Here is a 15,523-nt window from a genome sequence, read left to right on the forward strand (position 1 = left end):
AAGATTTCAATAAACCGCAAGACCCTATATGTCCATATATATAAACACGTATATATAAACTGTTAAATATGTAGGTAAACAAAGGAGACTTTAACTTTTTTTCTGCAATCTTTTTAAAAGATATTACATACAGTTTAAAGCAAAAGTAGTAACAACATCTTATGGGATATATAATGTGTAGAAGAAAAATATATGACAACAATAGCTTAGAAGACCATGGGAAGATGAGATCATATTGTGATAAGGCTTTTAACTTATATAAAATTATTATATTATGTAAAGATAGACTTTTATAAATTAAGGATGCATATTACAAACCACAGTGCAAAATTTAAAAAGTAAAACACAAAAGTATAGCTAATAAGCCAAAAGCAGATCTAAAATGAGATCCAAATGAAAGCTGAATTAGTCTAAAAGAGGATAAGAAAAGAGAAGAAGAGGAAATATGAAATTTAAACTTAAAATAAATAATAGGTGACCGTGGGACTGACTGCTCACCCTTTTGACAGGCCGTTTAACCCAACCGTGGGATCCTATTACCAGGACAACCGCAAGGAGATGCTACTTTCAGTTGGGAAGACAAATGTTGAATAACATGTTTAAATAACTAAACCTCGCGAGTTCAAAGAAGAGCCTTCAAATAGGTTCTCTAATTACAGTCTAAATTCTCACTCGGAGTCATACAAATAACTTTTAAAATGCAACTGTTGGAGTGTGACTGTCCCCAGTCTGACTGCCTCTGCTTTCCTGGTTTCTGAAGACCTGCCCTAAAGCGGAACCTGCTGGAATCCCAGCTTGGCCTTGCGTGAAGCTAATGAGCACTTGCTTTGCAAACTGAGCTGTTCTGTGCTTCTGAGGCAACTGCAGCTGACTCGTGTTGCAGCCATTGCGACCCCTCCACGTGAGCCACAGATAAAACGGCACTTTCTTATTCCTTATTCTTCTTACCTTCATCTTACTACGGGTAAACCGGGCGAGAAGTGGAACTAGGACTCACACTGCTTGTCTGAATATGCTCAGGGAACAGCTGCATGTGCTTTTACCCCATATGCCTTTTTCTATTACTATAAAAAATGATACTGGCTGTTTAAACAGTCAATGATGCAAACCATATAAAGTAAAACTTAGAATCTGTCTTAATTTTACCCACTCCAGCAGTCACTGAGTAAACGCTTGCACGATTTTATATCATAAAAAGCATTTGTGCAAGCTCTTTGTCACATTGCAGTGGTAAGTTAATATTCTTTCATTTTACAGATATTTTAGTTTATTTCATGATACCATTTGCTGTGAAAATGTGGGTTCCTATGCTTTGGCTGATAATGATAACACTTTGATCTTCTAGAGAAACATAGTATATTAAAGCTAAAATCCGCTCCTCCAAACACCAGGATAAAATATGACAACCATTCTTGAAACACTAGACGTGATCTCAGAAGAAAGAGAAATCCCTGGGTATAAAAACATGGGACAATGGAGACCAGAGGACAAGCAAATGGGCTGACCTTGGAGATGATCGTGCAGGTAACAGGTTGGCTTTGAGAACTGTTTGGTTTGGGTTTTAATGCCCAGTTTGGGGCATTATGTGAGGACAGGAGAATGTTTACTGGGACAGCGTAACACAGGGATTAGGTATGAGACCTCACACATGCGGGGGACCCTCAAAAGACCACGCCCCCCGCAGGAATGTGAAGCAGGAAAAATTATCATTCACCCCTGGAGGATGGACAAAAAGTTCTCCTCTCACTGCCTAGCTTTTGAGGAGAACATTTTCCCTGATAATCAAACAACAGAGCTGTGTCTTCCTTGGGCTTGAAGCTCAGATTCCTTCTGCGCAAAATCACCGAGCCCTCTCCGAAGAGCGATTACCGTGGAGGTTGGTCCCGAGCTGGTGATTCAACACCAGGAAGAAACAAATGCAAAACCCATCCCTAGAAATTCTCCACCTCTCCAGGACAACAAAAAAAGATTTGCACAAAAAAGCCTCCTTTTGAAAGTTCTCACGAGAAAAAATACCATGATGTGTACTTAGAAACGATTTCCCAGGGTGACAGAGGGTAGACTCTGAAAATGGCAGAATTAAAATCCCGTGAATTTGAGACAATCCATAGCAATCTCAAGGAACACTATAAAAACCAGACTTGAAAAAAGCAAATAAAATTCTAGAAATTAGAAACTTGTAGAATTTTAAAATGCTACATATACTTTAAAGGGTATCTAATAAACAGCTGAAACTGGAATTAGTAAATTGGAAAAATACCTTTAAAAATGACAAAAAAATTCCATAGAGCTAGGCAAGAAATATACGATATGAATGGAAGGTGAACAGAGTCAGAAGACTAAATGAGGAGGAAGAACTACTGTCTAATGGGATTTACAGCAGGAGAGACGCAGACAAGGCCAGCGACAACCTACAGGTCACGCTCGGCAGGCTTCCAACTTAACCCGCCTCGGTGGCCTTATACTTGGTGGCTTCCGTCCTGTCCCTGAGTAAAGACTTTTACTGTGAGTCCCTCAAACTCTTGACGCACCTACTATTAACACGCGACCCACTGACACGGAAAAGGACACTGATTTGTTTCTGAATCATAAGGTTGTACTGGTTGTCTTGCACATGGAACATTTTAGCTTGGACGTGACAATCTGTAGCCCAGGATTGTAACCTCTGTACTGCATCCTCCAGTGACAAGGACAGCTCTGGTGTGAGGGGACCCTCCCTTCTCCTGAACTTACAAAAGCCTTCCGACTATGACAGACCCTGGAAGACGCCCAACTTTGCTAGGGGTCTTCCCTGGTCCGTCCTCACACTTGGCTTCCAGTAAACCTTCATCCAACTATTTCTGCTGCGATAGCCTTCATTTTGGTCAACACCAGAAACACACTATTTCGAATCTATAATATGCGACTCCTCAGCTATTTAAAATAAAATACCCAAACCAATTTCGCAATAGCGAAATTGCAGAATCCCAAAGACAAAACTTCTTAAAAAGCACCCAGAGAATAACCATCCACAAAAAACCTCTCGATGTGAGATTTCTCATAAGTATCAATAAAGGCCAGAAAAAAATTGAAATTATATCTTCAAAGATTTCAATAAACCGCAAGACCCTATATGTCCACAGGGAAAAGTGCTTTGCTAGAGTATAAATTCTTTAATAGATTTTAAATTCCTCGAGTGTAAGTACCTCATTTTTTCATTGCTTTAATCTGCTTCAGTGTAAATTTGTAGAGCTTGATAAAGTACCGTTTTAGCCTAAATGTAATCTGATACATAAAAAGCAAAGATGTATGTAAACCTTTGGGTTAAAACAAAAGTTACTGAAGGATGACACCCCTTCTAGCACCATGCATGTTAAGACCGTGTTGGATTATCAGTGATGGAACTTTTATAGCTTTTATGTTCTCTGTCAAAAGAAAACTAGCACTGTGTCCTGGCCACATAAGCTAAGCTAACAGCTTTATGTGTAAAAAAGGCTGTATCTGGTCGTTGTCTTTGGCTTAATTCAATTAATGTTCCTCCTAGTCGTGGCACTTGGATTGTTAATTCTTTCTAAAACCAACAGCTATCTTTTATTTCATGTATTACAGTTGTTCGAAGACTGGGGTTTAGAGACGGAGTCAGTTTATGTGGAGTAACTCTATAGAGAAAGTTTTATGGTAGGGTTTTATCCATAGTGCTCAGCTGAAAAGTAATTGGTATTTCAGGCCCCTGTGGCCTACGGAGTTTTTGTTCTGAATCTGTGGTTTAAATGCACAACAAAAGCAAGGAATCCTTAATGGCGCTTGCTTTGAAATTAGAATGTGATTACTTTAAAACACTATGGATAGTTTTATTGCCTTAAAGTATTTTTAAACTGCCATTCTTTTTTAATGGTCTCTATAACTGCATGCTGGTGAGAAGAAAAGCTACTAGAGAATTCTCTTTTGCTGAGAGTTAGGTGAGGACCTGCAGAGAATTGTAGGAAAAAATGTTATTTTTTGACCTGGTGATCATTAGTTTTTTCTGTGCCTTCCCTGCAGCTCGACACAGGGCGTTTCCGGCACGACACTTTCAGCTTAATTGGACCACCTGGCAGCGCGAGGTCATCAGACTTTGCACGTGGGGATGCTGGATGATTTTCGGGAAAGGACTGCTGGGCACTGTGTAAACATCCCTCACACATACATGCATTTCGTGATATACATTTCATTCCTTGAAACGTGTTAGAGGAATGAACTGTTCCTGACATACAATGAGGTCTGAAATCTTTGTGGTCTGTGAGACTGAAAAAATAATAATTCTGTTTTCTGAGAGTTGCTAGCTCTCGGGAGATTGCCCTAGAAACGGGTCAAGAGGAAGAGACGTACCTGGCCGTACATGTCGCGGTAGGCCTCGGCGATCATCTGCCGCTGCGCATTGCAGCGCTGGGTGAGGGTGCCGATCAGTGCGTCTTTGTCACAGTCTGCAAGAGAAGGACATTTGGCGATGAGCAAAGTTGCTACTCTGTGGTTAGGAAGAACCCATCGCCTAAGGATCCAAACCAATGCGAGGCATTATCCCTGATGGCGCCTTCACGCAGACAGCAATTTTAGCCAAAGTTGGAAACTGCATAACAATCCTTGATGAAGCCCAGGCTCTTCCTATCTCTAATTTTAGTGCTATTACCAGAGAGTGCCTCCCTCCTTTACAAAGACCCAGTAGAAAGTACAGGGTTGTAAGGAAAATACAGTCTTCCTTCAACCACTCTTGTACCCCACCCAAAAAAGGCTTCCTTGACCTTCAGGCTGGTTAATGTCTAATCAATCAATTTATCTGTGCGTGTGTTGTGCGGGGAGGGGCTTTGGAACGCTGAGGTTTAAGCGGGGACAGCGTCTTGCTCGCGGTGCAGCCGGAGCGGGGCTCGCAGGGAGCGCGCACCAAGGCGAAGACGCCTGCTCTGGGTCAGGCCTCCAGGGGAGGGGGAGCGACGGGGACGGGAGCAGGGAAGCCTGCGGTGTCCGTGCAGTTCCGAGGGACGGTGGGAACCTGTCACGGTTTGCAGGGAACGGGGTCTCTCCTGCCTGCAGTACAGACTCTGTTGCTGGAACGCACATCCTCGATTCCTCCTGAACCAACACGCCGAGCCGACAGACCAGGTGGTGCCAACTGGTTTAGATAAAGGGAGCTCCATTTACAGTCATAGTGGAGTGACCAAGCTGTTAACCTTTCCCTCCTACGACCACATTTGGACAGGTTTCTTTCTAACGAGGGGCCTGTGACCTCCCTTTTTTATAGCATTTTAGAAAACTTGCAATTGTAACAGAGGGAACGGCCTGAAAAAGGGTAAAATGTTTCACAAGTTGTCTCTTTAAACCACACTCCCCTCTCTTTTTGGGAATTAAAACCTGCCTCCCCGCCCAAGGCCAGTAATCAGGAGGGCAAGCGAGTGTCCTTTGTATTTTCGTGCCGCAGGAGATCGTCCTCACCGGAGATGCCGCGGTCACACAGCAACAGCCTGAAGCTGAGAACTCCTTTTAAAAGCTCTGCATTTCCGTTTATAGATAGGACGGTGGTACTTTCAGATGAGAGTCTCCCATCCTTCTCACTTACCGGCAAATTAATAAACTTCTCTTTCCTCCTCTTCATTCTTGGCCGAGGAGACCAGTACCAAACCTTCGGTAACACAATGGTAAATTCTTTCTCTGCCCCTTAGCTATGTAATCTTCTCCCAGACTCTTGCCCGGTTTTACAACCCAGAAATGTCTTTCTCAAGGATCTGGAAGCTCTCTCTTTGAAGTGTAATAATCAAGGAAGATAGAGCCCCCATCTCCCAGTGTCTACGTGACGGTAGGAGCCTGACTTTTTAAGTGTCAATTAGCAACCACAGGTGGCCTAATCACTAATGCCCGGTCCAGCAACCTCCCGTGCTCTTCCACCAGCTCACCCAGGGCTGAAAAACTCTCCTGCCTTCAATCCCTGTCACCTCCTGCAATAATCTTGACCCCTATTGCAATAGTCTTGAATAAACTCTTCCTAGCCTGTTTAATTCTGCCTGGTGTAATTTTTCTTAGATAAGAGGAGATGCTTAATGGAGAATTGAAAAATGCATTGAAAGGCTAAAATGTTAAGCAAATCATCTATTTGGAAATTAAAGCCATCCTGGATGGGTTTAGTATCAGAGGCAGGCTGTGAGTCAGGTGCAGTGAATGAGGGCAAGGGATTAGGATTTACACAGGTGACTGTGCCAGGGAGAAGGGGGTTGGGAAGATCGGGTCGGGCAGGCATAGGCTCGGCTGCAAAGGCTGGAATTAATGGCTTCTAAGAGGAAGAGCAGCCGCCACCGGAAAGGCATAGAGAGAAACGTGGTATCTGGGTCTAACCTGGTTAGACCCAGGGACGCCTGGACTCAGAGGAAAATAAGTGGTTGTAGAGGAGTCTGTTAACTGTATGATGGATATTACAAAATGAACATACTTTTAATAATAAATAGAAGATTTTTCAATTACTTTCATTGCCTTCTTCTTATTATCATCACACTTATGTAATTATTGTCTTTTATTTTTTTGTTATTATTCTGTTGAGAATATCCACAACCTACCCTACTAAATTGCTCTTTATTTTTAAAAGTTTTCACAGCAATTCTTGTTCATTTTTCCTTCCAGAGATATTTTAGAATAATTTTATATGGATCTCAAAATTTTATTAAAAATTTTTAATTAAAATAGCTGTAAACTTAGGAATCAACTTTTCCTACTTCTAAAAGTTTATCCTGAAGAAATATAATCATAGATATGAACAAAAATTTATATGCAGATGTTTGTTACATCATTTTTAATATCCAAAATTGGAAACCACTTTAATACCCAACAGTAGAAACCAATTTTGTAAGAGTTGTCTTTCTGTAACTAACACGATGCATCTGCCAAATTACCTAAGGGTTTTTCTTTTCTAAAAGACAATGAAGACTTACAGAGTTTTTTCCTAAGGACAAGAAGCTTTATTTTTCTAAAACTACTCATATTTGCATTTCCATTGATATTTTTAGTTATATTATTTTAATTTTATTTCTTACATAATTACTTAATTGAAAAACATATTAAATTTTATGTTTACCTTATAGCTAGAAAAATAAACTCTGTTGTAATATTTAATAACTTTTTATTTATCTTGGATTTCTAGATATAAAATATCTTCTTCAAATATGAACAACTTTGATTTCTTCTTTAAAATCATTGTATGTTTTTCTCTTTCTTGCCCTAATGCTTTGGGACAGGATTTCTAGATAATCCTTATTTTCTGATTTTAACAGAAAATCCTAGCATGATGAACCATTGCAGTGTTATAGGCTTTTACGTTGTACAGTCAACTCCTGTTCTTTGTGGTTTTTATATTCTACAAAGTTGCCATGAACACTGAATCAGTAAGTGTTGAACTATTGCTCCTAGGGAAAAATACAGGGTTAGGTTTCCACAACCCTCCGTTTATAATATTTTTTTGTTAACTGAAACGTCATTTGCATTACAGGTCTGTTTGCCAATGTCCTTGTGAAACAAGCCAGTTTCACCCGCACTTATCCTTTTCCTGCGTAACACCTAGGAGACGTTTTTGTAAGCTCGATAGCCTCCAGAACTGCAGAAATTGTCTCCCCTGCCGGCCACCACTACTTTCGAAAGAAAACTGACCACTGTGCTTCTTTTAAAAAGTTATTATTTTTATTATCAGTTATCATCTCATGAACCCACAAATTGAGCTACTTTTCCATCTTTTCCACAGCTTCATAACATAGAATAGATGCTACGTTAGCATTTTCCGAGCAGCCTCTTGCACAGATCAATCCATTTTCTTTTCTTTCTTTCCTGGATCTGTCATTAAGCTCATGGATCATGCTTGAATTTAGCTTGCAGAACACACACATTTTCTCCTGAACACGTTTTTCTTTTTTTTGGTGCATAGGAACACTAGACAGCACTTTATCTCTATGCTCAGGGCCATTTTAAGCAGCAAAATCACTAACAAAAAGCATGAAAATGCAAAATTGTGGCACGAAATAGGCTACAAAAAGACACTTGTTTATAGGAAAAATAGGAAGGTGGAGTGTCCTACCTCATCTGATCTCAACTAGGAACATGCACTCTAATGACTGACTTTGCTCACCTCTCTCCACATCTGCAAATGACCACGAAAGCACTGTGAACATTAATCTGGGGGTTACAAATCATTTTAGTGAGTAGACAGATCTGCAAACACGGGATCCATGAATGAGGGTTGACTGTATGGTCAGATGGGTACGAGTGGCCTAGCAGGCGAGAAAATGATAATTACTAAAATTTCAAATTACATCTAAATAGCACTGAATGGTCTACAAAAAACAAACTTTAAATGTGAAGACACACAGATTAAAAGTAAAGAGATAGAGAATGGTATACCATTCTAACATAATCAAAAGAAAGCTGCGGTAGCTATATTAATTTTAGACAAAAGACTTCAAAGCAAAGTAAATTATTGGGATAAAAAGTGTCATCACATAAGGATAGAGGGGTCAATCCTCCAACAACACACAACAAACCTTAACGTGTGTGCCGAAGAGCAGAGTGTCAAAAGAGATACGAAAAATCTAATAGAAATGCACAGAGAAGTAGATGAATCCACTGTCGTGTCAGGACACTTCAATACGTCCCCATCAGTAGCTGAAAGCTCCAGCAGGAGGGAACCAGTGAGGACAGAGCTGAATGAGCAACACCATCCGTCAACTGGATCTAACTGGCTTCTGTAAAATACTTAAGGCAGCAGGAGCACAACACACATTCCTCTTACACTCACATGGAACATTCACCAAGATGTACACATTCTGGGCCACAAAACACACCCTAACAAATTCAAAAGAATAGAAATCATACAAAATATGCTCTCAGACCACAGTGAAATTAAACTAGAAAGCAATAAGAGAGAGATAGCTGGAAAATCCCAAACATATTTAGATTAAACAACATACCTCTAAATAACACATGGGGCAAAGAAGAAATCTCAAGAGAATTTTAAAAAATTTCAAACAAAATGAAAATGAAAACACAACTTATCAAAATTTGTGAGATACAGTGAACGTAATACTTAGAGAAAAATTTATAACATTGAATGCATATATTGAAATTAATGACATAAAGTTCTACTTTAATAGCTGGAAAATCCCAAACATATTTAGATTAAACAACATACCTCTAAATAACACATGGGGCAAAGAAGAAATCTCAAGAGAATTTTAAAAAATTTCAAACAAAATGAAAATGAAAACACAACTTATCAAAATTTGTGAGATACAGTGAACATAATACTTAGAGAAAAATTTATAACATTGAATGCATATATGTGAAAAAAAGAAAGATCTGAAATCAATAATCTAAGCTTTCACCTGAGGAAATCAGAACAGTATGAAAAATAAATCTAAAGTAAACAGAAGAAAAGAAATAATAAAAATTAGAGTAGAAATGAAATTAAAACCAGAAAATCAAATAGAAAAAAATCAATGACACCAAAAGTTGGGTCTTTGAAAAGATCAATAAAATCTATAAGCCTTAGCCAGCTAACTAAGAAAAGCAGAGAGAGACACAAATCACTAATATCAGAAATAAAAAAGAGGCCATCTCTACTGATCTCATAGACATTAAAATGATAAAACTATATATGAACAACTCTCAGAACACACATTTGATGGTCTAGATGAGATGGATCAATTCCTTCAAAGACACACTCTACTCAAACTCATACAAGGAAAAATAGACAATATGAGTAGGCCTGTATGTATTAAAGAAATTGAACCAAGAATTAATGACCTGACAAAATAGAAGGCTCTAGGCCCAGATGGGTTCACTGGTGGATTCTACCAAAATTTTACAGAAGAAATGCAATTCTCTACAATTTCTTTCAGAAAGTAGAAGCAGGAGGAGCACTTTCTAACTCATTCTATGGTGACAGCATTACTTTAACACCAAAACCAGAGTAAGACGTTATAAGAAAACTACTGACCAACACCTCTCATGAACAGATATGCAAGAATCTTCAAAAAAAATTATCAAATCAAATCAAACATTGTATAAAAAGAATTATACTTCACGATTAAGTGGGATTTATTTTTCATATATGCAAGGCTAGTTCAACAGTCTGATATCAATTAATGTCATCCTAAAGGAAAAAACCATATGAACATATTTATAGATGCAGAAAAGCATCTGACAAAGTCCAACACCTATTCAACATAAAAACTCTTAGCAAACTGAGAATAGAAGGGACCCTCCTCAGCTTGATAAAGAACATCAAAAAACCAGCCAGCCTCATGGTGAAGGGTGCGAAAGATCAGGAACAAGGAGAGGGTGTCCATTCTGCACAGCACTGAGTGTTTCAAAAAAGATTAATTTTGACTTGTGTGCTCCTTTTTCAAGATTTAGGAATGTAGGTTAAAAATGGTTCCACTTGACCAGGACCTCGCAGGGCTGACCTGACAATCACATACATGAACAGACACAAAATAAATCCAGTTCTAGGACTGCACGGGCAGGGGAAGCCGCTTCTAAAGGTGAGGAATTGGAAAGCAGACAGCAGTATTCGGGGATGTTAGTGAGAAGTGTTCCTTTTTAGATGATTAGTGAATTTTTCTGTAATTTCAGGCAATTTCTGTTGAAACTACTCATTTTCATTTGCTTTAGAATACATTTTTGCTTTTGGCCTCTTCTAAATAAAACACGGTAGCCAGGGAAGGGAAAAGCTTCGTAATTGTCTTTTTTAGTCGCACTCTGCCACGGTCCTCGGACGGATACTATTAAAGCATTTTGAGCTGCGCTCTTGCTCCGGCGTGCTCGGGTGGACAGCATGCAATCAAAACCAAAACCTCCTGAAATACTTCAGCCGAAAACACGGACAAGCAACGAATTACGATGGTCACAATGAATTCATATTCTGACTCTAAAATTGCAATGACAGGAAAATTGAAACTGGAGCAAAGAAAAACTTTTGAGTGAATAGATTGCTGCGATTTATAGTTTTAAACCAAAAATTGCACTCCAGAAGAAAAAGTTAATTCGTAACTTTTCATTACCTTGTCTTTATATTTTTCTAGTGATGATTTATATTTTAAAAGGCATAAAAGCGTTGCAGACTCCTAACGTCGGCTTTAGAGAGCGTATTTAAAGTTCTTTATCGTTTTCCTAAGGGATGCTGCCGGTGAGAGAAACACCCAGATATGCACTCAGGCAGCTCCCGCAGGCAGCCTCGTCTTTAAAGTTGAGAGCTTGCTTTCTCATGAAAGGCTTTGCATGTTTTATGCAAACATCGCTTTTATGCTGTCTCTGTTTATCTTTGTGCTCTTCAGAAGTCTTCTTAAAACAGGTTTTGTTTTGGGAAACTATATGGATGTTTCACACCTCCATATCCTATCTTAAAGATTAGATCTTTTTAAAAAAAGAACCCAACAGTTTCCCTCCCTTCTTCTCTCTCTATTCTTTTTCTAAACTCTAGTCTCATTTATTATTAAGCACCTGTATGCCAAACTCCAAGCTCTAGGAGTTCTAGCGTAGACAGCAGCGGAGAAAACACCAGCGCAGCGCACAGAAGCTGGGGCCCGAGAGGCGGGAAGCTGTGGGGCCCGGCCCGGCAGGTCAGGCTTGCAGCGCCCAGGGAAGGGCTCAAAGAGGGAGGCTCATCTGAATAGACTCTTGAGAGAAGAGAATTTGGATGAAAAGCAGATGAGAGAAGAAAATGCCATAATTAGACCAATTTATAGAGATGTTACAAAGAAGTAAAATAAAAGCAGAGCCATTGGGGGAATAACCACAAGTTTGATTTGACTGGAAGTGGAAGGAGAAAGAAAAAATGGTAAGAGTCAAAAAAGGATGTTTTACCCTCGATTAAAATATTTATTTCAGTTTGGGATTTCGTTTAGTGGTTGGGGATGAGGCATTTAAGGATTTCAGTGAAACATGTCAAAACTAGACTTGCGATTTCTCCAGGCGAGCCTGTTCACCGTTGTCCTCTTTCTCTATCACTTTACTTCTCATTCCACTCCTCTGCCCAGTTTTTTGTTTAATCTGTGTCTGCCTTTTGTAAGACATCAGCTATTTCACACCCATAGTATAGTCTTCTAAGAAAGTCAAACAAAAGAAATTACAATAAAAGTCAGTAGAAATATCAGACTTACCAAACCCTTGGAGAGCCGCCCCCAGCACCTGGGCGTCCAGGACGGGGTTGAAATTGGGCGCTGGGAAGATGGTGCCTTGTACCTGGTGGGAAGAGTCAAGGAGAAGGAGATTGTCGTAACTCACGTTAAAGGTTCAACATTTTTTATGGATAAATGAAACCAAAGTATCTTCTATGTGTTCAAGTTACAACGAGACACACACAAGTCTGTTAAACAGATGTCCCAATTGCGTGTGATCGTCAAGAGAAACCTGGTTGAGTTTATTTTACAATATCCACTGGCCTCTGCTATGACATCATCTATTTTTCAGACAGGAAACGGTGACACTGGAACCAATGGTAGAAACATGCAAGAATCAAATTAAAAATATTTGTCTTCTTAACAAGCAGCACGCATTTTCTTAGGAATTGGAGATTAGTTTTCAGGAACTGAAACGAGACCTGTCTTGGGGCAATTTCCACCATTAAGAGGAATTACAAGCGGCACTTGCCAACACAGCTTTTTTGCAAATACGGGGCCCTAAAATCATATTAGAGAAAACTGATATATTTGAATTTGGATTCTGGGATTCATAAAAATCTAGGTGATGTAGACAGGGCAGAGGTTATTCAGCTGAAGCTCACAGCTGCAGAGGAAAACACAAATACCTGACAGGCATCCCATTTCAATTCTCTCTCGCGCGGATAAGCAAACGGCAGAACATTCGAGGCAGCCTGTGACCCCCATGGTTTATTATTTTAGACAGAGCCAGCCAGGACTGAGCACTACAGGACCACACTCGGCACAATGGAGCCGTCAATTAAACATTATTAATATCAAGAAGGGCAGCCCTCCCGTTTGTTGTCCGTGTGCCCAGAACCATTGGGGAAAGGTGCCTCCCCACGGCGGGTGAGCGGCCTGGGCCCGGAGGAGGACTCGGACACTGGCCGAGCTCTGCCGCAGCAATTCCGTGGCAGCTGGGCCAGAGTGTGCAGTGCCCACCGCCTGACAGTTGAAAATTAAGTAGCTAATGAGAACAAGACTAAGCCATAATTTCTATTAATAGTTAAATGAATACACATATGCCAATACCAAAATATTTATCAATGGATTTGTAGAATTAGGAACATAAAACTGAGAATTAAATTCAGTTTGGATTCTATTTCAGTGATATTAATAAACACAAAGTTGTCTATTTGAAATATACCAAAAACCATATAATGATTGTGGGATGGCCGTATTTTCATACTTAGAAGTATAGCTATGTTAGTGGAATGAAGTAGATTCCTTCAATCATTATACTTATCACATTTATTGTTTTGTAGTAGGAAAACAAAACACAAATAAATCCAACAGACAAATATGAATGAGCCCAGAGAAGAGGATTTAGGGGAAAGAGCTGATCCCACGTGACAGGGCAGAAATTTACCCCAACCGGATGCGTGAACAAGTAAGTACGTGGCCTGGTAAAACCTGGTTGTTGAGGTACCTGAGTATTGAGACACAGAGTTGGGTGGAGAGACGAGATTACTCTCAGACATCTAAGGGTTTTTAAGTAAGAAAGTGATACAATTTGATTTGAATTCCAGTAGTAACAATTCATAGCAATGTAAAGGGTGAATCAATGCAGGTTGCAAAGGTGACTAATTTCGTACCCCATTTGAGATATAATGTAGCCAGAACTGAGGCAAATATTTAATAGCATGTTTTCAATAAATACAGACTGCTTGGTTAACTGAATGTAATTTAACCCACTAATTTTGTGACACAAATTTTAACTTAAGCTAGTAACAGTAGTTTAACCTGGAAGTCAGAGACTGTTGTTTCAGATATTTTTCATAATTTATACCTTTACTGCAATGCCTTCTTTGATATATGGGTTTCTATTTCGTTCCAGTCTTAGGACAAATTGGCAATTTTGAACAAGTGTACATTTTTCAATGTGGCAGTGAAAAATAATGTGCGTGCATGTATTAAGATTATTTTATTGTTCTTGCTTTGAAACTGGACAGATTTAGAAATACTATCACTTGTCTAAAGCAAAATAAATTCTAACGCCTGTCATTTCAATTTGAATCCTTACCACGAGTGAATCAGAATACCATCTTTTCTTCTCGTCATTTATGAATTTGGGTTTTGACAGGGGAATAAGGAATCCTCCCATTTTAGAAGACAGAACAAATAGCCACATAAGCTTGCTATGCAGAAAAGCATGAGTGATCTGTACCTAAAGTTTATTTGTAGAAACTACCTCCCCCATCCCATGAATAGATTTCTTAAACTGACAGAAAGATTTCAAAATTATTAATATCTGGGACCGAGTACAGACTGAAAAAATCCCATATATTTTGCTCGTGAAGTTGACAAAATTATTTTCACCATCTCGTATCAATACGTGCCTCAGATTTCATTGCTCACAGCCAATCCAGTGGCCAGGGTCCCTAAGCCACAGCCTTCCAAATGCAGCGTCCCTAAGCCGCCCGCGTTTTAATCCTTTTTCCCATGTGGCTTTTGAGCCCGTGCACCCTGGCCACTGGAGAGCCTCGAGACTTTTAGGGTTTGACCTGCTAGCCTCGCGGGTGGGCGGTCTGACTACCCGGGCGCATCCTAGTGTGTGCGTTTCAATGGATAATTCGGCATGTTTGAAGTACCTTAGTTTCAGCGGAGCTGAGATTATCATATCTCTAGTTAATTTAGGATTTTTAGACCCCTAAGAGGAAATTCTATAGAACTCTTGGGATTCCCTTTCGGAGGTCCCTTCCCCCGCACCAGGCACTGACTCAGCCTTGTTCCTTGGGTCTCACGTGGCCAGACCCAAATGGTCTACACTGCCCGAAGGCGCGCAGCCACTGACATCCTCGGCCTTGTGTCTCCCGCGGTTGCTCCAAAGTCTTCGATGGCTTTGAACACAACCACAATGAAGGTGAGTTAACAAGCAGAGTGTTCCTCTCCTTCCCCTTCCACAGCCAGTGAGCCCCTCAGCCCCGCTCCACGGTCCTGTTCTCCCCGTGGTTTCCGTGTGACCGCCCTTGGCCGCCTTCCCTTTGTGTCCTGTCCAGTAAGCTGCCGGGTAGAGCCACGTGCTGCACTACAGGTGGTTTTACCACCGTGAATGAAATGTAAGACATACGCACGGTGCATTCAAGGGCGAAGATGGTAAGTTATATCATAAAGTCCACCAGAATACCACGGAATCCGGAGGGAAGAGGGAATCTTCAAGTGAGAAACAGTAAAGAGTTCAAGGGAAGGCTTCCTGCGGAGGGCTTTTTATATTTGTTTTTGCGTGTGTGTGTAAAAACATGTTTACTATAAAGAATGTAAGCAATGCAGAACACAAGAAGAAAAAATTAAATCTCACTACTCAGAATTAACAATCATAAACATTGAATGAATATAAAATT

General features: G+C 40.0%; 1 protein-coding gene across 1 annotated transcript in view; it reads right to left on the reverse strand.

Annotated features, from left to right (window-relative positions):
• ANXA10 (annexin A10) overlaps nt 1–14,286 on the reverse strand; it is a 31,106-nt gene extending 16,820 nt beyond the window's left edge. Inside the window, exons 1-3 of the mRNA XM_012656995.1 lie at nt 14,206–14,286; nt 12,144–12,225; nt 4,348–4,442 (exon numbers count right to left, since the gene is read on the reverse strand). Of these exons, the coding sequence (XP_012512449.1) occupies nt 4,348–4,442; nt 12,144–12,225; nt 14,206–14,286 (258 nt within the window). The remainder of the gene's footprint in view (nt 1–4,347; nt 4,443–12,143; nt 12,226–14,205) is intronic.
• Between the last annotated feature and the right edge of the window lie 1,237 nt (nt 14,287–15,523).

Source organism: Propithecus coquereli, unplaced genomic scaffold (assembly GCF_000956105.1).
Source record: "Propithecus coquereli isolate 6110/MARCELLA unplaced genomic scaffold, Pcoq_1.0 Scaffold53, whole genome shotgun sequence".
Lineage (NCBI taxonomy): Eukaryota > Metazoa > Chordata > Mammalia > Primates > Indriidae > Propithecus > Propithecus coquereli.